Source organism: Zootermopsis nevadensis, unplaced genomic scaffold (genome assembly GCF_977971745.1).
Source record: "Zootermopsis nevadensis isolate Lab colony 2312 unplaced genomic scaffold, Znev_1.0 Znev_ptg000028l, whole genome shotgun sequence".
NCBI classification, from domain to species: domain Eukaryota; kingdom Metazoa; phylum Arthropoda; class Insecta; order Blattodea; family Termopsidae; genus Zootermopsis; species Zootermopsis nevadensis.
In genome coordinates this window covers 7,683,949-7,709,684 of record NW_028259160.1, presented here as the reverse complement: position 1 = coordinate 7,709,684, position 25,736 = coordinate 7,683,949, and the positions used below count along the sequence as shown (strand labels likewise).

General features: G+C 36.5%; 1 protein-coding gene across 4 annotated transcripts in view; it reads right to left on the bottom strand.

Moving 5' to 3' along the window:
- Nucleotides 1–27: 27 nt before the first annotated feature.
- Nucleotides 28–25,736, bottom strand: part of tud (tudor domain containing protein) — a 32,133-nt gene continuing 6,424 nt past the window's right edge. For 2 of the 4 annotated variants that reach the window (XM_022082153.2, XM_087357096.1), the window contains 9 exons: nt 24,332–24,573; nt 22,938–23,189; nt 22,034–22,089; nt 20,342–20,515; nt 17,810–18,953; nt 16,060–16,223; nt 15,655–15,819; nt 13,724–13,857; nt 28–7,869 (listed from right to left, as the gene is read on the bottom strand). In XM_022082153.2, coding sequence (XP_021937845.2) covers nt 3,057–7,869; nt 13,724–13,857; nt 15,655–15,819; nt 16,060–16,223; nt 17,810–18,953; nt 20,342–20,515; nt 22,034–22,089; nt 22,938–23,189; nt 24,332–24,573 — 7,144 coding nt within the window. In that variant the 3' untranslated portion in view covers nt 28–3,056. The remainder of the gene's footprint in view (nt 7,870–13,723; nt 13,858–15,654; nt 15,820–16,059; nt 16,224–17,809; nt 18,954–20,341; nt 20,516–22,033; nt 22,090–22,937; nt 23,190–24,331; nt 24,574–25,736) is intronic. The other 2 variants (XM_087357095.1, XM_087357097.1) reach the window with 1 other exon arrangement.

The window sequence follows — 25,736 nt, the reverse complement described above, 5'->3', positions numbered from 1 at the left end:
ACACAGTAACTTAAAATCAAAGAGAACTTAACATACCAACATTAATGGATTTTTATTGATCACACTCAGGCATCTGATAATTGAGAGAAATAAAGCATGGGAGATAATGGAAGGACCTTTAAAAGCACCTTATAATCCTGTAAAAATTTTGTATGCAGACACTATAATACAAAGTCTTCTTCCTTTCCTTTCCTTATGGCCTGTTACAGGCATTACATAACAAAATCCATCTTTTGAGGGCTTAGCCCAATTATCAATTTTCCTTTTAGGTGGCATCCTAAAATAATTTTTGATATACAAAGAGTGCATGCAAGTATCCAAAACAAAATTGTAATAACAATTAGCAAAGGGGTAATCCATCCAACTGGATGAAAAATTGTTAAGATACACTATGATTCCAATATAAGCAAATTTTATTGTAGCATAATTCAACCACTTGAACTTTATTATATGCACAGACTCCTCAATAATAATAAATAATGGAAAGAGACATTTCAGGTGACATGTCTGGAAATTATGAAATGGGAGCACATCAGGGATTTAAAAATATGGTTATCTAAGACCCCTGAAGATAAATAATAAAAAATTCAAGCATTTCCTTTCAGAAAGATAACTTCTTCACTAAACATAGGCAGAGAATTTTTGTGAATCTGATTCCATTTTCCCACAATAATGTCATGGCTTGGCTGCCATATTTAAAATACCAAAAAATGGGGCAACTGTTTAATTGAGAAAGATTTCTGGACATCATATGCAGACAAGATGTACTACATAAGGCATAAATATCACGGCTGTGAAAGACCTTAACATTTTTATAAATTAAGAGCCCTTAATCATCCAGTTTGTAACAAAAAATTGAATCACACAATACAGCATTATATTTTTGATTACATATATAATAAACTTGAAGATGCAGTGTCACATACACAGAATGACCATAAAATTATAAACAAAGATCAAACATATGAGTTCAAAATATGTATCTTACCATATATCTTCGATTGCCTGTATGCTAAAATCAGATGCAAAACTGCTCAGGGCTTGGTTTCATTTTGCATTTAGATAATGTAAAATTTAAATAATATTTTTACTTTCATCAGATAGATCAGATATTTATTGTAAAACGTTTTATGTAACAATACACATAAAAACACACAACTGATTGTAGCTTATGGTGAAAAGACAACACACATTAAAACTGTATACAATGAAATTGTGGCAATTAATTGCATTTCATATGGAAAATTATACCAACTGTTGCACAACTTATTTTACCTATATGATGATAAATATCTAATATGTGATGCTGAATGTTATTCTCAACAACCTCAAGTTAACAAGCATGCCAATAAATACCACAGCAGGGTTCAACATGCTCTTATGGATGACATGAGATATTTCTGGTAGCCCATATTCATGGACTACTCTGATAATATAGGATTATGAAGAAACATCTTTCCCTTCTAACCATCAAAAGTGTGTGTTTATATGTATATATATAGAACACACACAGTGAACCCATGAGAGCAAAGGAAAATTAAAACTTTGTGGATAAGCAAATAAATTACTCTAATCAACCTGAAGACAACTAGAAACAAGGATAATTTTTCAAATAAACTGTTATTTATAAAAAGAAGAAAAAGTGATGCTGTTTCAAATCTTTCTCCATCAACACTACTGTTGTTACTTAAGTATTAAAGAGAGTTCGAAAGATCAGAAAGCAATTTCATGAACCATGTCAAAAATTAGCGCTCGCTATGAAGGTCTACACAAAAGCTTTTCAGTGCTGGGTCTCCAGAGCGTCAAGTTTGCAGACATAGTGTCCCTTGTTGCTTGGGAAATCCTGATAACACAATAATACATGGAAATAAGATGACCATTCTTTTGACCACTACACATTCACATTTTATCCAGATATATAAATTTTGAGACATGTAAAATTTCTGTTTATTAAAAATATGCAATCTATGTGGCTTGAAACAGTAGCATAACCTGATGCCCTCAAGCCATGCCAAAGCTTTCTCACAGAACTTTCCTAAGCACACAAAAGTATACTACTAACAATGTAAATCAGTAACAATTTTCTAAAAACATATCTTTTATGCATTTGGTGTATACACTTTTAATATGTAATATACAGCATTCAAATGCTACCCAGTATGTCAATCTTAACACTTCAAAAAATATGCCAACATAATTGTCATAAGTCATCCCGAACATGTGGCTGTATTTTACAGAATAATGTGAAACCAATTAACTGTATCAAAAATAAAACTGTTTGTATAACATTCAAACAGCTGTTGAACAACTGACATGTAAATATTAGTTTTGTTATTAATGTGAAATGTGAATTTTAAGTGACAATAAGAAGGAATGCATGTGCTTCAATGTCCCCATAATGCCTAGGATCATTGAATTTTTTAAACAAAATTTGGTTACTAAGGATTTCATGACGGAAAAAACATTAAGCACAGTTTCACTTTCACAATTTCTCATTCCCCCCCCCCCCCCCCCCCCCAAGTAGTCAAGTCCTAATATACAACAGTTGGGATAAAACTGTGCCTATGTCACAAGCTTGTGTGTGAAAAGGAAAAACACACACTACCTAAACCAGAAACTTTAATCAGGGCAGCAAACTTTCAAGTATTGCTGCTGAGAAATAATGTTTACAGTATGGATAGTACATGTTCCCTTACCTGCTACCCCTCCCACCTCTCTGATCCCTTGCCCTTTACATCTAATAGACATGGAACACATGATTCTGTCCCACCCACCATACTATTGTTGACATGGTTCATTCAGTGCCTTCTGTATGTACCCATAACTCTTGGTATCTTCAACAATCATAAGCCTCTCAGAAATTTTTAATTTACAAATTACACAGAAAGACATGAACTGTCTGCAAGTAGGTCTTCCCTTTTCACTACCAGACAGCACCTTTATAGCATGTACAGCTATGTCTAAATTCTTTGTAACAAAATAAATATCAAGAAACTCCCATTATTTAATTACTCTGTAGTTAATGGAATCTGCAAAACTAACCAGCATTGAGCTTTTCATGGCTGCACTTTAGCAACAGATGCGGGGTCAGCATCAATTGCTCTCTGCTTTGGTGACTCCATGACCACTGCTTGCAGCAGCTTAGATTCTAATACTTCATCAGAAATGTCTCTTGAAATACTACCAGGCACAACTTTCTCAGTGTGGGGCAACACTGGTGGAAATGGAGAAGCTTCTTCCTGGGATTCCCCTCTAGAAATACTTCCAGGAACAATCCTGTCATTATGAGTTAACTTTGGGTTGGCTGGGGTCCTTTGCCCAAAGTCTTCATAGGACAACACTCTTTGTAAGATTCTCTCTGAACGTGAGACTACTGGTGTTGCTGGTGCACTTTTTATTTCATTACCTTTGTTACTATCACCAAGCCTGCTGTGTGAAATGCAACCAGGCACAATCTTTTCAGCATGCTTTAGTCTGGGTGTAGCAGACCTGTTGAGCACCACACCCAGTTCTTCTTCAGACTGTCCTCTGCTGATACTGGCTGGCACAATTCTCTCAGCATATTGACACATGGCTGTTTTGTTCACTGCTTCACTAGGAGTTTTTACTTCTATATTTATTTCCCTAACAAGTTTTTCTGTGTGATGAGTCTTCTGAAAATGAAATTCTGGATATTTATCCTGGATATTCACACTGGATATTCTGTCTTTGCAATTGTCATCATCAATCTTTATAACAGCAAAAGTATTATCTATAGATCCTTCCTGGACATCCTTAGATACACTATCTTCTCCATTTTCATCATCAGTCTTTATAACAGCAGAAGTATTATCTATAGATCCTTCCTGGATATCCTTAGATACACTATCTTCTCCATTTTCATCACCAGTCTTTATAACAGCTGAAGTATTATCTATAGATCCTTCCTGGACATCCTTAGATACACTATCTTCTCCATTTTCATCACCAGTCTTTATAACAGCTGAAGTATTATCTATAGATCCTTCCTGGACATCCTTAGATACACTATCTTCTCCATTTTCATCATCAGTCTTTATAACAGCAGAAGTATTATCTATAGATCCTTCCTGGACATCCTTAGATACACTATCTTCTCCATTTTCATCATCAGTCTTTATAACAGCTGAAGTATTATCTATAGATCCTTCCTGGACATCCTTAGATACACTATCTTCTCCATTTTCATCATCAGTCTTTATAACAGCAGAAGTATTATCTATAGATCCTTCCTGGACATCCTTAGATACACTATCTTCTCCATTTTCATCACCAGTCTTTATAACAGCTGAAGTATTATCTATAGATCCTTCCTGGACATCCTTAGATACACTATCTTCTCCATTTTCATCATCAGTCTTTATAACAGCAGAAGTATTATCTATAGAACCTTCCTGGACATCCTTAGATACACTATCTTCTCCATTTTCATCACCAGTCTTTATAACAGCTGAAGTATTATCTATAGATCCTTCCTGGACATCCTTAGATACACTATCTTCTCCATTTTCATCATCAGTCTTTATAACAGCAGAAGTATTATCTATAGATCCTTCCTGGACATCCTTAGATACACTATCTTCTCCATTTTCATCATCAGTCTTTATAACAGCAGAAGTATTATCTATAGAACCTTCCTGGACATCCTTAGATACACTATCTTCTCCATTTTCATCATCAGACTTTATAAGTATGTTAGTATTAAGAGAATCTGATAAATCTTTAATATTTACTTCAGTAGATATCACTTCATTGTTCTCTGCTGACATTTTCTCTTCAAATTCTCCGGGTTCGTTTATGGTAAAGTTGATACTACAGACCCGATCTTCAATCTGATAATCTTTTACACTATTTGCAATGTTCTGGACATTATCTACAATAATTTTTTCTCCATTATGATCCTCATTATTTTCTTTACCTTGTTCACTGAAACTTGCGATATTTTTAGCAATGTCTTTCTCCTTTTTGTCTTCTGCTTGCTCAATTATTTCAACCTGTGCTTCTTCTCCAATTCCCTTACTTTGTTTTTCTGATATATCTATGTCATTAATGTCATCTACATGTTTAATACTGTACCCACTGTACATTTCTTCTTGTTCTTTTACCTGCTCAACATTAACATTTTCACTTAAATTTTCAATCCCTTCATTTATTATTTCCTCTTCATTGCAAACATTGCCTTCCTTTCTCTCATCAGAACATATTTCAGTCAAAATATCACATTCAACAGATGCTACATCCTTCCTCCTTGGTTCAGTGATCTTCAGAAGTTCTTCATCTACTTTCTTCCCATCATACCACATACTTATTACTGCTGGATCACCATCTCTGATTATCTCAATTTCAAACAATTTATACATCTTACCTACAATATCCACAAATGCATCATTTACAGATTCTGGCCAATGCAATATGTCACTAGAAATGGATAGAGAGCACTTCTTTGCCAACGGAGGGATGTCTTTAAGTTCATCTGGAAGTTCTCGAAGTTCTGTTGAGATGGCAGTATTCCCAAAGTCCACATACATGACTTCTACACAGTGATCACTGTAAGATAAGATGCGTGCCCGATACCAACAGCTATCTTCAGGAAATTGCGCCACACACAAGACATTTTCGTCAGTGTCATTTAGAGTTGGAAATCCCACACATTCAACAAGTTGGCTGCTAATTCTATTCAAATGTAAGAACGATTTCTCAAGTTGAATCCAGAATTCAGAAGGTGAGATCACATGACTGACACATGCATGTAATTTTGATGGTTTCACACATACTGTTGGTGCATCATCTACTGTTGTACACAAATTTAATAATAATTCCTCTACTTTCTGCCCCCCTTCAAGCAAACTTACAACAGCACAATCCCCTTCCTCCAAAATGTTAACTTGAAACAGAGTACTGCCACTTCCAGTTATTTCATTGAACTTCTCATTTGCTATTATGGACCACTCTGTCACACCATCAGGTAAACATAATGAACAACATTTTGCCAATGGAGGCACACTTATCAAGTCCTCAGGCAAATTCCTTAATTCTGATGAAAGTGAATGGTTTCCATAATCCATTAAAAACACTTCAACTACATCTGTCACCTGTAGTACTTTGGCTCTGTACCATGATCCATCTGAAAACTTTGCTGTGCACAACATACCTTCAACAGGTGAATCCAATAATGAGAAACTTTCAGCTTCAAGCAGTCTGTGTTTCATCGCCTCAATTTTGCTCATATCAGATTCATACAGAATCCAAAACTCAGATGGGGACACAATGTAACTCACATATGCAGCAGCAACATCCTCTGTAACTTTTGCATCTACAGTAGAGATTTCATCTGTGACTTGAATATCAACTACAACAATATCTTCTGTGACTTCAGTATCAACTACAACAATATCTTCTGTGACTTGTGTTCCTACAGAAGTAATTTGTTCTGTAATTTGTACATCTACAGCAGGAACTCCAATGACCTGTGTATCAACAGCACGCATTTGTTCTATGAATAAAGTTTTTGTGGCCAAGCCTTCATTAACAAGAATCATCAAAACATTGTTTCTGTCAGCCGAGACAAGATTTACATGTTTTACCTCTCCATCACTAAGTACATGAACTGTTGCTGGCCTATCTGTGCCTCCCAATAGAACTTCCATTTTTTCACAAGCCCCAGTGTGAAATGTATATTCTCCATCACTACTAAGCAGACTGCATCTCTCTGCATATCCCGGAATATTTTGCAGTTTCTCTGGAAGAGGTTTCAGGCCTTTTGATGTGACATCAATAATTTCAACAATTCCAAAATCAATAAAACACACAGTTACTAATGATAAGTCACTCTCAAGTACAACAGCCCTGTACCAAGTGTCAGCAAACATACCAATACACTTTGCCCCAACTGGTGGGGGCAACGTCATACTTTCCAACATGCCTGCAGCCACCTGCAACTCTCCCTGTAATTTCAATATTTCATGGGACTCCTCAGCTTTCTGTACCCAGAAGCAGCATGGTGAGTCAATATGTGAAACAAAGACAGCACAGCAAGATCCCTCCTTCAGATCTGATCGAAACAAATGGGATTCAAATCTCTTAACGAGACCCAAATCAACCAGTTTCTTGCTGACACTTTCCAAATCCACAAGCAAATCGACTAGCCACACATTCTCCTTCTTCAAGCCAAACACTACAGTGAATTCCTTGTCAGCTATTATTTCTAACAATTTAGATGTGATTTGTTCTTTATGATCAGACTCCACTGCCAGTGCAGTGCAAACTGCCTGTGCATGTGGAGTGAACAGAGAGGCATCTAGTTCCTTCACATGGGCAGCAGGAATCGTTTCTGAGTTCCCATAGTCAATGAAGAGTACAGTACAATTGTCATCATTGACATTCACAGATAAAATTTTTCCCCTGTACCACTGATTGTCATTGCCTGACCTGGCAGCACACAGCTTATCCTTAGAGATTTCAAGGTTGACACCTTTGTGTTCAGCTTCATAGAAAATGTACATTTTCTCAAGAAGTTCAGCTACATTATCAGCATCACAAACTCTCTGCAGCCAAAGAGAATCTACTCCTTCTATATGAGACATCCACATCTTTGTCATTTTTGACATCACAGGTAGTGGACAAATTGGATCTACATCAGAAGGTAGCTCCTGATCGACTTTGTATTCCTTTGACACCACAGAAAATACATCCACTGAAAGTTCTTTGAACAGTTGTCCTGGATCAAAATTCCTTTCCTCTGACATCATGGGATCTGGAAACCCTGAAGATATTTCCAAAAGCAGTCCCTGATCACTGTCTTTCAGTGGCTCTAGTTTCTTGCCTTCCACACTGTACACAGTCACAATCAGCCTGTAAGGAAAAAGAATCTTTGTAGCACTCAGTATATTGTTCTTTATGACTATTTTTAATGACATTAGTCAGTTACATACAGAATTAAATGGAAGGATGACTGTGAATGATGTGGAGGCATGCATGGCATTTAACATAATTTCCCAAAATTTATTTGGAGGGACTGAGGAAAACTACAAAAATCAAGTCAGGAGAGCAGTCCCCAGGCAGAGATTGGAAATTAGAATCTCCCTAACAAAACAAGAACAAAAGAGGTGTTTCATAAAAGAAAGAGAAAAAAAAAACTGGGAGACCAAGGAAAATGTGGATAAACCAAAGTAGGTAATACATATGAAAGAGAGTAGGAAACAAGTGGACACATATACAGGAGGGGCATGAACTGGAGGACACAGAAGAATGCAGAGGGCCTTGTCTTAAGCCTTCATACCCTGTTGGAAACATCGATAGATGATTCAGTGACCAACAGTTAGAACTTTCCAATGTAAACAAGGGGACCCAGTCAATTGTTACCCTTCAAACCAATTCATTCTGCAGTATAGCAGTGGGCCCTCCTCCAACTTATTGACCAAAATATTGTATGTCGACACTCCACTGTTTCCTTGTAACACACAATTTAATTTTTGCCTTTATTTTTGTTACTTCATAAGTCTCATAAAATATACATCCTTTCATTGACCATGAAGGCTGAGTTGGTAGTGTGCTTCACTATAAGGCCTGTTACATAGTCGAGCGGACGCTCTGTCCTCCACCCTCCGCATGCGGATAGTCAAGTTTACACAGTGCCGCGGAGGTTCATCAGTTTGTCGTAGAAAATGGATGGATACAGACTAAAAGTAATCGCTGTGTACCACATATATAAAATGAGAAAACAACGGAAAAATGTCTTCCTGGTTGTTGCGCTGTGTTGTCTGGTCGATGTTAACCAATGTTTCAGAGGTCATACTGCCTCCGTCATGAGGGAGATTCATTGCCCTGATGACGGAGGCAGTATGACCTCCGAAACGTTGGCAAACATCTACCAGACTACACAGCGCAACAACCAAGAAGACAGAAATCTTCATACTCACCGCTGTGAAAACCTCAAATCTTACAACAGAAAAATAGAAGATAATATGTACATCCTATAGTTGCTCAAAGAAGTCTGAAAGGTGCTTTCACGGCATTATATATGGATTTGCGTGAAGATAGTGATAAGTTTTTTTTAACTATTTCTGCATGTCAATTAAATCCTTTGATGAACTCATAGGGAAGCTGGAATCCAAATTAAGTGTTTCCAGTTTGAATAGGGTATCCTTATCTCCAACAGAAAGACTTGCTGTTAAATTAAGTAAGTAAAGAAAATCAATTATCACTTAAAAGAGTTTTATTATTATTATTATTATTTAATTGATATGATCTCTGTTATTCACTCATGTTGGGTGATATGGAAGCAGAACCTCAGGATGAAACTGTGTCATATGGTGATGTGATTTCTTCTGTATTTGCAATGAGAAGAGGTGAGTGTTGTCGAGGAGAAATTTGAGGAGGCTGCTGATTAAAAGCTGAATGTGGTTGAGGTGAAATTTATGGGTGTTACTGATCATAAGATGAACGTACTGGACGGAAAGATGGTTGGTTTTGATAATGGACAGGTATTTGTCTGGATTGCGGATAAGTGATATATTGGTTACCATATGGACGCACAGGATTTTGAGAATATGAAGGAATCTGGTAATAGCTGTCCTGATTTTTAATGCGCATAAGTATATTCAACACTTCTGATCGAAACTGTAGTTTTTTTATCATTGCTGAATGTTTTTAAAGTTGGCAATATTGATTTTAGGAAGGCTTCGTCTTCATCATCTTCTCTTTCTTTGTTTTCCTCTAGCATCTTCAGTAAAGCTTCCTCAAATTTGTTACATTTTTTAGAAATTAAATGTTCTGTCGCACGTTGTCCGCTTGACTGTGCAAGTTACAACTTGTTCAATGGAATTAACTGACGTGGAGACGGAAGGGCCACGCGGACGACTCCTCCGCGCGCGGGCCGCCCTGTCGAATCGTGTAGTCACATAAAGAACAAGGTAACTTATCCGCATGCGGAGAGCGGAGGACGGAGCGTCCGCTCGACTATGTAACGGGCCTAATGTGGTGATCCAGTTTTGATTCCCTGTTAAGTTATTTTTCATCATCACGCCTATAATGGCTTTGGAGCCTATAAAATTAAATTTGTCTTTATAGCCTTTACATTTATTTTCTTTCTTACTTTATTCATATTCAAGAATGAAAGACGTGAAGTTTGTTTCTCAATACGAAAAACTGAAAATACACACCAATATGTTACAACTGTGAAGCTTTACACATTATCAGAACAGTTTCACACACAGGAGACTAGGGTGACAGGCTTGCATGATTCTAAATGGTACTTGTAAAAGCAGCAAAAGCACAAAATCTTGCAACACCACAAACCATCCAATAACTAATTGTTTGATGAACTTGCATCCTGCAGTTTCTCCTTCAGCTGAGAATGCAACTTGGTTTACATTACTGAAAGCTTCACATGATGTTAAATATCAGTATATTTTCAACTTCTTACACTGAGGAACCAACTGTACTCCTCTCATTCTTGAATGTGAATGAAGAAAGAAAATACATAAATGCAAAGACTTAAAAAATAAGTGGAATTTTATGGTCTCAAAAAAATCAATATACATGAAAATAAAAAAAGACACTTTCTGGGAACTGAACCCAGCTCACTCACATCATAGGCAAACATGCTACCTCTGAGATATTGTAGTCAATAAAGAGATGCATCCTTTATGAAACTTATGAAGCAAAAGTAATAAACACGAAAAAAGTGAATTACAAAGGAACACTGGAGTATGAACACCTAATATTTTTGGCCAGGAAGTCAGAGGAGGATCCACCGTCATACTGCAGAACCAGAGTCAAATCAGAGGGTAACAATCAACCAGGTCTCCTTGTTACTTAGTAAACAGACCTCATAATACTTCGATATTAAAAGCGAACATAAAAAATACTGAAATATGACTCTTCTTCTTCTTATAGCGTTATAACCCTGTGTGGGTCTTAGCTTGTTCGATGAATTTTTTCTATTCTGTCCTATCATTCACAAATCTTCTCCATCCCCTTACTCCCATCGTGCTCACATCCTCCTCCACGTCATCTATCCATCATTTCCGTGGTCTCCCTCTCATCCTTCTTCCCATCAGTCTCCATTCCATCACTCTTCTAGTTACCCTCTTTCCTTCCATTCTTGCAACATGGCCAAGCCAGGCTAACCTTTTGCTTTTGATCAGCCTCACAATATCTGCTCCCTGTATGATACAATCTAGTTCATGATTCATCCCAATTCTCCAGGAGCCATCACTATTCTGTATTGGACCATAGATTTTCTGTAATATTTTGTGTTCAAATATTCTAAGTTGTTGCTCATCAAAGCTAGTTAATGTCCAGGCTTCACATCCATATGTGACTACTGGTCTTATCAGAACTTTATAGATTCTCAGTTTAAGTTCCCTTCCCAGTATTTTAGACTTCATTAAATTCTGATAGGCATAATAACATCTATTACCATTCACAGTATGTGCTTTAATTTCATTAGTTACTGAATTTATAGTATTAATCTGTGAACCCAGGTAATTAAAATTCTGCACATGTTCAAAATTATAATGTCCTATTCTCAATTTATTTGTGACATTTTTTGCTGCTCTTGTAACTTTCATATATTTTGTTTTCAATTCATTTATTTTTAGCCCCCTTAATTATGTTTCTTCTATCAATTTTAATACTCTTTCTTCCAGTGAAGCTTTATTTCTGCTAATAATAGCTATATCATCTGTATACGCACTCACTTGTATTGATTTTATGCCTATATGTCCTGAGATCTCAAGTTTCTGAATAGATGCTTCCAGCGTCAGGTTAAAAAGCATTGTTGAGAGAGCATCTCCTTGTCTAACTCCCATATTGACATTAAATGGTTTAGTTAGCTCACCATCTACTCTTACTACAGCCTTGGAGTCTTTCAACGTTGCTCTAATGAGCCTGACATATTTAGATGGTATCCCTAATAGGAGAATATCGCTTAACATTTGGTCCCTATTGAGACTATCAAATGCTTGTCTGAAGTCCACATATAAATTATGTAAGTCAATATTATATTCATAGGCTTTCTCTTGAATCTGTCTCAATACAAATATCTGGTCTATCGTTGATCTATCTGCTCTAAAGCCACACTGATACTCTCCTAACATGTCTTCTACATATACAACCAATCTATTATATAGAATACTTGACAAGATTTTATATATTACATTCAGAAGTGTAATTCCTCTATAATTGGTACACTCCATTTTATCTCCTTTTTTATGTATAGGTTGTATTACTCCTAGCGTCCATTCTTCTGGAATCTTTTCTTCTTTCCAGATTAACAATATCAGATTATGTATTCTCTCCCATAACTTGACTCCCCCTTTTTTTAGTAGTTCAGCAGTAATCCCATCACTTCCGGGTGCTTTACCATTTTTCAGACATTTGATTACTTTTTGTACTTCTTCAAACGTAGGATCTTCAATATAATTATCCACAGTATATGTCGGCTGCTCTGTCTCAATTATATTTCCAGTCAGGATACCACTAAAATACTCTTTCAATACTGAAATATGACTACTGATGCTATATGACAAAGGCAAGGCCACAGATGAACAGTGGTAGTCTGATAAATTTACAGCCATGTATAAATGTGCTATTATGAAGTCCAAATTAATTTAAAGCAATCTAATTCTTCAATGAGTTCAAACAGTAGAGGATAACACACTGACACAAAATCTTTGCATTCAACATAATCTTCTACAGCAGGGCCCCGTTTTTTTGGCGCTCCGCTAATACGGTGCTCAACAGCTGAGTCAGAGAAATGCGTCCGGCGCCATTTTCTCGTTCCTGATTCAGTCTGTTTAAAGCTTTTCTGCGCTCCGCGTCTCTCTGTATTTCTGGCAATTTTTCAAAGTTATTACAAACTGTATATTTATGTAATATTTTTGTGTTACTACAGTGTAATTACAATGGCGTCTAAGGGTAGTAGCAATAAAAAGAGAAGTTGTAAGGTTCTTACTTTAAATGCCAAGTTAGATATGATTAAACTTCGTGAACAAGGCATGTCTATGGCCGAGATAGGACGTAAGCTAGGCCCAGCTCGCCAAACTGTTAGTGCCATTGTGAACGCTAAGGAGAAAGTGTTAAATGAAATTAAAAGTGCCACACCAATGAACTCCAAAGTCATAAGAAAAAGAGATAGCCTTATTGCCGACATGGAAAAAATTTTGGTTGTGGATTGAAGATCAAACCAGCTACAATGTGTGTACTACTGATATTCATTTTACTTTCATATCGTTTTCTTAGGCCTAGCACTATTGTGCACTTACTATATGATAGTGTAAACATCTTATTAGGCTTTGATATGCATTTGCAAGTGAAAAAAGGCAAAGGCTTTATGGCGGGGGTCTGGTCCCTAACCCGCCGTATAAGCGGTGCCCTACTGTATTACTACACACACAGATAATGTAATGATACAGAACTCAAATTATGAAAGAAATTCCATAACAGCAAAGAAAATAATGCATAGCACCACCTGAATTTCAGTTACAAAGAACCCACTGACATAGCCATGTGGTAGTTCATATGAAGTTTCATAAAAATAAGAGCACTAATTCACAAGTTATAAAAGTGAGGGACATACACACAGAAAATCTCATAAGTATTAAGGTGGATTCAAATGGCACAACCCTCTTACAAAGTTTCATGAAAATTATTAAAATATTACTAGTGGGACAAACACATGATCCAAGTATATTACTCTTACCTTTCCCTGTAAACCATATTCACACTTAGTATGACATCCATATCTGGAACAATGACTGAATTAACACTGCCAGTGACACAGCATTCTACTGCCTGTGGGGCATGCTTGGCAAGTTCAGGTGGAATGACCAGAACCTGGAAAATGTAACAATGGTACTAACTCATTAATATTGTAGACACAAAGCATAGGCAAAGTCTGCATATTTAACTAATTATAAAATTATCGAACTAGCTTTAAACTGATAAAAAATTATACAGAATTTCAGAAACCGAAAAATACAAATACTGCTCCAATCACAACTGTAATAAAACAGAACATTTCAATTAACTTTACTAAATATTACAGGAATTAACAATGGCCTCTTTTTTTGTGATTCAAAAGAAACTGACAGTACAGTTACAGCTCAGAACAATGGGGAGTGTGTCTCAATGTCAGTAACTTTGAGAAATCAGGGACACAGGCAGTAACGATAAACCTTTCATATTATCTTGACGTCTTTCAATTTTTTTAGACCTACAGAATTTTCAAAATACATATTATGATTGTAACACAAATTCAGGAATTCAGCACGCTCTTACAATAGATGCAACTAAATCAAAGTCATTAGACTGACCCATCATTACAGCATCACATTCAAGTTTAACTGTAACTATTATTCATAATATGGCATATCAAATATAGGGCAGCAGGTCACACAGTATTTTCTGGAGTACAGTAAACCCTCATCGATTGATTCCTTGCATTATACTCGGAACTCTTGAAAAAACCTGCATCCACATGTGGGGAATCACAAGAATTCATTAGAAAACTAATTTTTCAAAGTGGAAATCAATTAATAAAGAACACTATGTGACAGGAAGGTCTCAAATGCATATTGCAGGCCGTTCTTTTTTGTGCAAAAAATAATCTGGCACTTACAGGTTCCAATGATAAAAATGTAATTAGTAGCTATAACACAGCAGTGAAGCAGATGATTTCAAAGCAAAACACTGGTTTCATATGCAATAATGTGTAATAACACCCAGAATGAGTTTACTGGCTTGCTGGGTAATAAAATTCAAGATTAAATCATTTCCAAACTTAAGAAAGCAAAATATATGTCAGTGTTATCTTAATGTACCCCTAATTTTTCCCAACAAAAACAGATGAGTCAAATAACCACCTCTCGTTTCTCTTGACAAACATTCAATGGAGACATAACAGAATGAGACAATATAATATCTGACTATGGACTTGAGAACTGGGGTTAAATTCTCAACTAGGGCAAAAGATTTTTCTTTTTTATTCTGCATCCAGACTGGCTTTGGGGATTAACCAGCTCCTAACAAATAGGTACTGGGCTCCTTTCCCTGGGGGTAAAGGAGAGTCAGGGCATGATGCTGACCACTCACCCCAATCCAGTGATGAGGTCAAGAATGAGTAGGAGCTACACACACACACCAAGCATATATATAGCATGTAGCAGGACAGCTTTACTTTACAGCTGACAGAGCAGTACAAACATTACACTACACAGAGGCAGACATTAATCTTCCTTATATTCTGTTCAATATACACCATGCTGAAATATTTTTCTAATACAAATTATACATAAAACTCAGTGAGATCTACTGACATAAATACTTTTTCTTTTATAATGAACAATTTTCATGAAACATGATAAACTGACTTCAGTTTGAATAATGTACAAATTACATTCAACTAATACAGACCGAAACTAAATGTACCTCAGAATTTTTACTGTCGATTTTTCACGCCAAATTTTAATGAAATGTGTAGAGTAGTTTGAGAGCTGAAACGTGTAGACATACACATGAGCTGCCCATTGCATGTTACATTTATACAGTGAATAATCACACGTGTGCACACACACACACACATATTAACCACATTCAATGCACACTTAATATACAATGCTTCATTGCAAATACCTTGTCTAGAGGAATCTGATACCTCTCTCCTACGTCAATGAAGTAGACAAATGCGCCACTGGATGACACGTTAAAAATTTCACCACGGTACCACTGGGTACCATCTTGGGAAGCTAAGCACAGACTATGCACTGGAAGGTTGTCAGGTTGAACACGCTGTATGTTCTATAAACATTTATAAATACACAATGCACATATCATTCCTGAAAGTAAACATGATCTATATTTCGACAACAAATGCCTTTCCAGTAATATTAGACCTGCTTGGCTTGTTATGGATATTACAAAACAGAATCTTTCCCTTTATCTTTTTATCATTCTGTCAGAGCTAATTATTCCAATATGTTCTTTCAAATACCTTCTGTAATAACAAGGGATTAGTAAAGCAAGCAATAAAATACTCACCTCAGATTTCCAAAAATGTTCATCAACAAAGGACTGAATCCTCTTTGCGAGAACTGGATTAAGATGAACATAGAATGTGGAGAACTTGTCTGTTGTTCTCACACATGTGACATGTGCAGCAACAATCTGCCCAGGAAGCAGACTCAGGTCTATGGCTGTCTCTCCTGATAGAAACATGGGTGTGAAATTTGGTCTGAACTTATACAGAAAATGTGTGCTGAGGAGAATATGTGGACCAAGGAAGGAGAAGTAACAAAGGATTGGTAAAATTGTTTACACAAGAGCAAATCAACTGTCTCAAGTTGCAAGTAAGATTACACAGACTGTATCATATGTCAGCATACCGGCTATGTGCATATGTTGCTACACTCTGATGTCAAAAGATGAGCAAAACAAGAACAGCAAATAGTCTTTCATGAACACGGGATGAGTCATAATACTTTTACCACAAAACATAAAGCTATCTACTTAAAATTTTCAGTGTCAGTAATCAGTTGTGAGAGGCATGCAAGTTCACACACACACAGAGGTGCCAATGTACATTAAGGGAATGTAAATGAATACCTAAAATTAGATATTCAAATACACTGATGATAATGATAATTTGCACAGCATAAACTATAACACTTTTCTCAAGTCAGTGTACTTACAAAATATACCCAAAGTAAAATACCTTGAGTAACAGCAAATCTATTATAGGTAAAAAATTTAATTACTGCAATGCATCATTTGTTTTATGGTAACAAAATTTAAATGTCATCAATAATAATCTTGGAAATGCTTTCTCAAGCAAGTGCAATGACTTGCCTGATATACATAATCACAAGATAACAAGAAGTTCTGAGAAAAACATCTACTTTCTGTCAAATTCTTCAATCTATATGATGAAGTTTGGAAGAACAAGTGATACTTATAATTATGCAATTCAGCTATCTAATTCTGAGCATAATTTCCACCAATACATATTCCAGATGAAGTTTCAGTATTCCACACCACCATGTTCGTAATTTTACCAAAATTTGGCATTACAGTCTCCTAAATTATATCAACAAAAGCTGTATAGTTTTTAACAATCTATTACCACACTATACTTCAGGACATTATTGTGATTTACTGCTATGCTGAAATCACCTCAGGAAGTTCACACTATTACCATATAGGTATTACTGATGATATGAAATTTTAGGGTGGTTCAAAACATCAAGAGCATAATTTTTATAAGCCTATCCTTTCTAGCACAATAAGAAAAGTAAGTAAAAAGATTTAAGACTTGAGGTTCTCACAGCGGTGAGTATGAAGATTTCCGTCTTCTGGGTTGTTGCGCTGTGTAGTCTGGTCGATGTTTACCAACGTTTCAGAGGTCATACTGCCTCCATCATCGCCCTGATGACGGAGGCAGTATGATCTCTGAAACGTTGGTTAACATCGACCAGACTACACAGCGCAACAACCCAGAAGACAGAAATCTTCAAGTAAAAAGATAGTTATCCCCATGCTTAATCAAGCACCACATGTAATGAAGAAGTATGGAGTGAAGGTATAAATCTACATATTCTTCTGCACTAGAATCAGGCAAGTGGTCATTTTTATAGACACCAACTAGAGGAGACTGTGTAAGTTCTAGAGTGTGTCTGAACAAGCTACTTGAAGACAAACAGCACTGTCCTGCTGGGAATAAACGATTCAAGCAGAGCTATCCCAGGTCATAAATTAATTTGATATAAATAAATGATACTGTGTAAGTACTCACCTGTATCTGCAGTCTTTATGGTCCCAGAATGTACATCTTGAGCCACAGCAAGTCCGTCTGCAATAAGTTGGTCTGCAATGCTCTTCCCATCTTCTGATACCAGAGACACACTGTATTTACCATTTTCACAATCATGGAATGTGCAACTGAATTTTTCTGCTTCAAAATACTTATCAACCCCCATACCTCCTCTGGACCATTGTGCATCTGAAGCCTTCACCCCCCTTAAACAACAAGGTAATGCCTGTCTTGGTAAGGCCATGAACCTCTTCTCCATGTCCCACACATTGCTCCTCGCTACAAGATCAAAGTTACCATAGTCAACAAACTGCACAATGAAAGATGAAGCATCCGGGACTTCCTTCACTTCTGCGCGATAGAGAACACCATCTGTCATAAACTTTGCTATCACAGGAGAGCCAACTTGGACAGATGAGGTAAGTGGAGTTTTGCCATGATATGCAGTCTGAATTGCATTCATCATATCACCTACTGCCAACTGTGATGTCAGCAACTGACAGTAAAACTGCTCTGGATTAATGAACCACATTATTATAACATCCTCTGTTTCTGGTGCCACAGTTTGAACAATGTATCTCTGCCCTTGAAAGGCCACTTCATGGTTTTGTTCAACCCCAGCTTTAAATCCAGCATACCGTACTTGTTCTACTGTTGCACCAAACTGCTCATTAAGGTTAATTCCAGTATCAGAATCTTCCAACACAACTTCATATACACCATTTGACTTGTTAATAAAATGTGCTTGCAGATTATTTTCCTCTGTCATTGTGGTAAATTTAGCTATTTCTTCCTCTGACCAAGAAATGCCATGCTGAGGCTTAGCTGCCAGCAACCTGCACACAAGCCCCTGAATGGGAAGGCTCAGATACTCAGGAGAAATCTCCTTTATCTTGTCCAAAGGTACCTCCTCTCTGTTCCCATAATCACAAAACAGAACAACTGCAGAGCTACTGTCCACAGTTTCTATGATGCCTCGGTATGCAGTGCCATCCTCAGAGTAGTAAGCCACACAAGCAATGCCAGCTATTAAACTTGCACTAGGCACAGAGTTGCCACCACCAGTACCATATGTTGAAGTAATGCCTTCCATCAGAGAGGTCAACTTAGATCTTTCAGAAGTAACCTATTGGGAAAAAAGAAAAAAAAACACTCAACAAAAAGTAAACAGACCACACCAATAATACTGCATAAAATTATGCATGTGAGAGACCAGATATTCTGACTGACATATTGGTTTTCCTCATTCCTCCCATGCAAATGATGGGATTATACCTTAAAATAGCCTACAGTCACTTCCATATTCTTTACAATTCATTATTTATAACAATTATATAATTTGATAATGATATGTTTAACCTGTACAGCCAACATGATGACTAATATAAAAAAAGCCACATCCTTACTTTACTGGCTGTAACTTCTGTGCCATAATTACCATCTGGTACACTAATATAAGGACTAAAACCAAAATATGACAATGCCAGACCTTCTACACAGACGCTCCTTCCTGTCTGTCTCTAATCATTTGGCACAAAATAATACATCCCATATTGGCTGTATAACTAACTAACTAACTAGATGGCTTACCGAACCCGAAGGTTCATCACCGAATTAACCAAAGCCCTCCACCGGACCCTGTCCTGGGCCAACAAAATCCAGTTTCCTTCAACTCCTATCTCCCATAGATCCCGCCTGAGATTATCCTCCCATCTACGTCTAGGTCTCCCCAGCGGTCTCTTCCCTTCAGGTTTCCCAACCAGTACCCGGTGCACACCTCTTGTACCATCAATGCGCGCTACATGTCCCGCCCATCTCACTCTTCTCGACTTAATCACCCTCACAATACTGGGGGAGCAGTACAGATTTTTAAGCTCGTCATTGTGCAGTTTTCTCCACGCCCCATCGTCTTCCCTCTTAGGCCCAAATATCCTCCTCAACACCCGATTCTCAAACACCTGCAATCTGTGTTCCTCCCTCTGAGTGAGAGACCATGTTTCGCACCCATACAAAACAACAGGCAAGATTATTGTTTTGTATACTTTAATTTTCAGGTTCTTAGAAATCAGACGGGAAGACAAAATATTTTGGACTGAGAAGTAGCAAGCATTTCCGGAATTTAGTCTCCTCCTAACTTCCTCACAAGTATCATTTTGATTTGTTATTGTTGTTCCCAAATATTTGAACTTTGTAACCCTTTCAAAGGATTTATTAGCCATCCTAAGATAATTTTGCCCGCCTGTCTTCTGATGACGAGATACTAACATGTACTTAGTTTTTTCTGAATTTACTTCCAGCCCCACTTGTCTACCAGCCTCTAGTAAAACTTCTGCGTTCCTCTTTATTGTATTTATATCGTCCCCCAATAAATTAACATCATCAGCATATAAACACATGTTTTTAAAACTACAATATATTTTATATTGATAAACAGAAATGAGTCCCTGTTATGTTGGAACACCATAATTTTAATTCATACAATAAAACATAATATTTAACTTATACAGCTCGTACCTGAACACAAAATTCTTCTGGGCTTGCCAAGAACACCACTTCCACAGGTTTCATGTCTCCAATCTGAACTGCTGCTTCAGGAATAGAATCTAGAACAACTGATTTTGCATCATCATCACCCCATTCCTGAGTGCTTGCCTGCTTACTGCTTCTCCACACCTCCATCTTCACATTCTGAGGATAAAAAGATGAAGCACAATAATGAACACACAAGAGGCAAAGTTATTCACATGCGAAAGCATCTCAGATGGGTGTCAGCAATTGTGTAAGGAAGAACAGACTTTTTTTCAATAATCTTAGAAAATAATATTACATTTTTTCTCCAACTGATGCCAGAGAGAGACTTAGCACCAACATCAACTGTACTAGTTCACATATTTTAATTATTTATATAAGTTTAATACACTATAATATGGGTATAACATCTGTGTAAAGAAATCCTGGCTTTTTGAGGAAATCACTGATATGTAAAACATGCAAATTATTTACATTTTCCATGTAAATCAAAACAACTGAAAGTAATTTCATAACATAAATACTTAATGACAACCATCAGGATGAATTATGATGTGCTGAATAGAATGACCAAATAATGATTTCATATTCAAGAAACAAGAATATAATCTTAATTATTTTAATTACATATTGGGCTATATTATTCACAAATCAATTAAAACAATCTTTGTAGTATGACACATATTTTCACATTACAGAAATGAGTCAACACATGTACAGGGTTTAATTTATGTTGATTGTTAGTCTACTAACAAAGACTTGCATGCATAAACGTATTGTGTTCCAAAAGTAATGCCTCAAATTTTTTCTCCTTCACGACTTCACAAATGAAAATTAATATCTTGTAAGTACCTTAAGGTTTCATGACACAATTTGCATTTGCATACCTTCAATACTAAAAAATTTTGAGGCATTACTTTTGAAAAAAGAGTTGCATGAAACTTGCAGACCCCTGACCATAGAAACAAAGCTCCACACATTCTAAACCTTAGCATTAGGAGATAAGCATTCACCTTCTTACTCTGGTCACTTCACCAGTACCCATTACACATGAGACACACTATGACCCCAGTCTGAACGCTGCGTTAGAGAACAAAATGTCCTTCCTCAACCAGCAATTGAACCCCACCCATCCAGCATATAGGCAGTCACTTTACTTACCAAACTACACCAGCTCCTAATAAACATATAAAGTCCTACTAAGGAAGAGAAGAGTATTGAGGAGCAACTCTTATGGACATAAATAATTTTTAAGAGTTTCATAATTTGAACACTCGCAAACAAGAACAAATTTTAAAAGTAAATTAAAAGCCATTATCACCTCACCCACTTTCCAAAACTTATTTTCCATTATCAGACACAGTTGATATGTTACAGTATTATAAAACAGGGCCTCTCCATCCTTTTAATGGCTTTCCTAAGTCCCTGCTTTCTCTTGGTTGATACTTTATACCCTTTGAGATCCTATCAGAACAAATTATTTTGAAACATTTCCTTAATCTCTTTGAGACTTGCCAAACTAAAAGGCTGTGGAGATGTGAACTGGCTCAGGATATGATCCTAGGCTTTGGTATTAGTGGTTTTGAATATTCTAATCATTTACTACAGATTTAGTCACAACTCCCAACAAAGTATTAAAAAATCAATCATACATTAACAATGACTAAAGCATCTTACCTCATTCTCATTGTTCTTCTGGTAACAATACCTATTCCCAGATTGTTCACGCTTACCTGTACAGAACACAATTTTAAATTATAAATGTAAAACACACAAAACATAACAAAATCTTAAGCAACTAATTCTGTGAAAGGTACAAATGCTTCGCTGCACAACAATGTTTTTTGTTGGGTTCTACCCAATTTAAATTTCTTCACAATACTTATGGCTTCTAGGTACACTTTGTTCAATGTTCTACATTCAAACATATACTTTCATTAACAACAATTTCTTTTAATAAATGCCATGGATGTCCTGTTCCATCATTACTTTTCTGCATATGCTAAAAAATGTGTTAAAGTTCATAAATTGCATTACCTTCAATCCCTTTACTATTATGAAAGGAGCAGGTCTGAAAAATACAGTGCTATAATGCTGTTATTTTATTTTTGAATATTTCAACAGAAAAAAAAAATTAAATCTCAGAAACACAAACTGATTTAAATCATTTCCAAGTCAATGAGGCAGGTTCTACTAGCCCCTTTATTTCAAAGACTTTCTGCTTCTTAACATAAGTCTCTCCTGTGTCAGTAAATTTTACAAAAAAACACAACAATTCTTTTAGCACTAGTAGTAAGAATGTTGGGAGACATGTGTACAGAGATAAAACATTACATGCATTTTTCAATTCAGAAAATCACATACTGACTAAATAACCTATTTTTCCTCCTTTATAGTAAAAGGGTTACTTCTGTTCTTCTGCAAGGAAGCAAACACAATTCTTTGAAATAATAAAGATAATCATATAAAAAAGGAGGTTTGTGGTTATATCAGGGCTCTTCAGACAATACACATTCATGAAATTAGGGACTTGATGTGTACAGCTTGCACAATTCTGTATAACAAACCAGAATCAAACTACCCCATGGCTTATGTCCTCCTCTTGATCCTGCATTGTCATTATCTGCCCTGTTTCCCCTCCACTTGTTGGAACAGTCACGAGCACCACCTCTCCTCTGAGAATCATCACCATCATTCCGCCATTTGTTTCTTCTACTATCATCATCTTCATTCTCATTCCATTTCCCACGCCGTCCTCCAGTTTGATTAGAGTTCCAACGACCACCTCCACTCCGATTGCCACCGACTTCATCTTTGAAATCTCCTTTATTGCCTTAACAATAATAACACAACACTCCATGACTCTCAATGACAAATTGCATCCAATGCAAAGTACCTTAAAGTTAGGAAAACAGCACAGAACATGAGATACTGAGGGAATGATGAGATCTTATGAAGAAGAAAAGACACAAGAAACACACAACAACATAAGACATCTGTCACAAGAGGGAAGAACATGAGTAATTCACGTGTCCAACAGAATTTCATATTGCATAACTGTACAGTATATGATTACAATTACAGCAAAGAAAGAATGAAAGAAAGAACACGAAATAAGATCTGGAGAAACACAGACATAAATTTCTTATATGTCGCAACTAATATGCTACACATTCACATGTAAGCAGAAAATTCTGGTCATTTTGTGATCAGAATACATCAAGCACCTAGAAAACTCTCTGGATCTAGCAGTTTCTTAGCTCAGAATACATACTGGGTAAACAGAAACCTTCTGAGTACTGCTTTATATTATTAATATATATGTGTGAATGTTTCTCAGTCAACAGCCTAGTTTTTGTGATAAATAAAACACAGTTGCAATATGAAATGAAGAAATCAAAAAAGGGTTATGACAACACAGTGTTGCAAATGGAACAAATAATTCAAATAATATGAAATTTACTTAACAGCAATGATAAGCTTGACAATTGCAGTCATTCCAAATTAAATTTGAAAAGTAATGAGAGGATACCTGCTGCATTTTCAAACAAACAACTGAAAAACTATCCATAATTCAACAGAGCCATAAAAATATATATAAATTAAAGGAGACCGGCCAAAATACCTGGCATAACACTCAAACGGCAAATCCTATCAAACATAACAGTACTGTGCCAAGTGATGGAAGGCAAAAGAAGCATAAATACAGCATTACCAAAATGTTATTACAATGTGACAACAGGAAAACAAATGTAAGAGAATAAACAAATGGAGAAGTGTCCCAGGAGAGACAGACACTACAACACTCAGGGCTTCTTCATAAAGTGGCATTAATGGCATACAAGAAATTGCACTACTGGATATGAACACAAACACACCTTTCCACTAAGTATCCCTCACACACACGTGCATCACATGCACGCGCACGCACAAAAGAAACATATACAAATAGAACAAGTTATCACATTGATCTACCTGAACCAATGCCGACAGAACTATCTTTCCAGGACTTCCCTCGTCGATCATCACCTCCATGTGAATTCCATTTTTCACCTCCAGTCCTCCCTCCATCAGCTCGACCACCCCACTTTCCTCTGGCACCAATGTCTCCATGATCTTGCCTCCAGTTGGCAGACTCTTTGTTTCGCCAAGGCTTACCACCACCACCACCACCCTTGTCCTGTGACCTCAATTCACTCACGTTCTCATCTGATCTGCTGCCAACATTTACCAAGTTTGGTTTCATGCAAAAACTTTTAAGTTTCACCATACAAATTTGGGATTTATAGGTCACCATGGTTTATCTTTTATCTACCAGAACTAAACCAATCTGCAAGGTCCTTTTTTCCTAAAAATACTCTTAATAAAAGCTGTGTATTTGCCAAAACTCTACTACCATAAACAATTTCCAAGACTCACAAAGAAAATGATAGTGATGTTCCCAGTTCCCAAATTTGCCTGCCATGTTAATAATGATCAGGGTACAGAGTTAAATACTACCAATATGGAGCAGTCTCTAATGAGATCTTCATAAAAATTTCACACACACTCTTCTTATACTGTTCATAACATTTATATCTGTAGCTGAATTATATGAGAAACCAAAGAAATTACTCTTAGTCCAATCCAGAACATTGCAACCATGTTACAGATTTAAGCATAAAATCAAACATCACAACATAACACCAAATACTTTATGAAGTTAACTATATAGTTTGTTTGAGACTGCCTGGGGTAGCAGTTTCTTCCTTATAAATATCTTATGCAGGGATAACAGTGCTCTACATAAAGAAGCTGTTTCTGTCAGTGTATTGAATTAATCATAAATACTATTTCATGCTATATGTGACTGTGAATAAGAATAAAGAAACAAGTGTCAATGTGCTACAGAAAATAAATCAGAACTGTGCAGGATTGTATGTTAATTTTGAGGTCAGGGATAATACCAGAATGAGCACAAAAGAACTTTACACTTTCAAAATAATACAAAAAACAAATGTGGCATACTTAGAACTTCATACCCACACTGGTCAATAGAAAAACCCTCAGTCCTGTTTCAAATGACCTCAGTGACTGTTGTGGCACCTCTGTAATACATCACTAGTTTTTAAAATGGTTATCCCACAACAGTGGAGTTGTATGTGTCCTGCAGTTAGCAAAGAAAGAGCCTGTAAAAGCTGTACAACATGCATTTCACACAAAACCATCCAGAAGAGTATACATTTATGCCACAACCTTTGCCAGAGTTGAGGTAGCAAATCACAACTGCCACAGCTACCATGACTAGGGACACTGCACAAAGTTTGGGACAAACTGGATTATTGTCTCAACACCTGCAGTTTGATTTGCTTCGAGCCTCTGTGACGTATTTACAAAACTT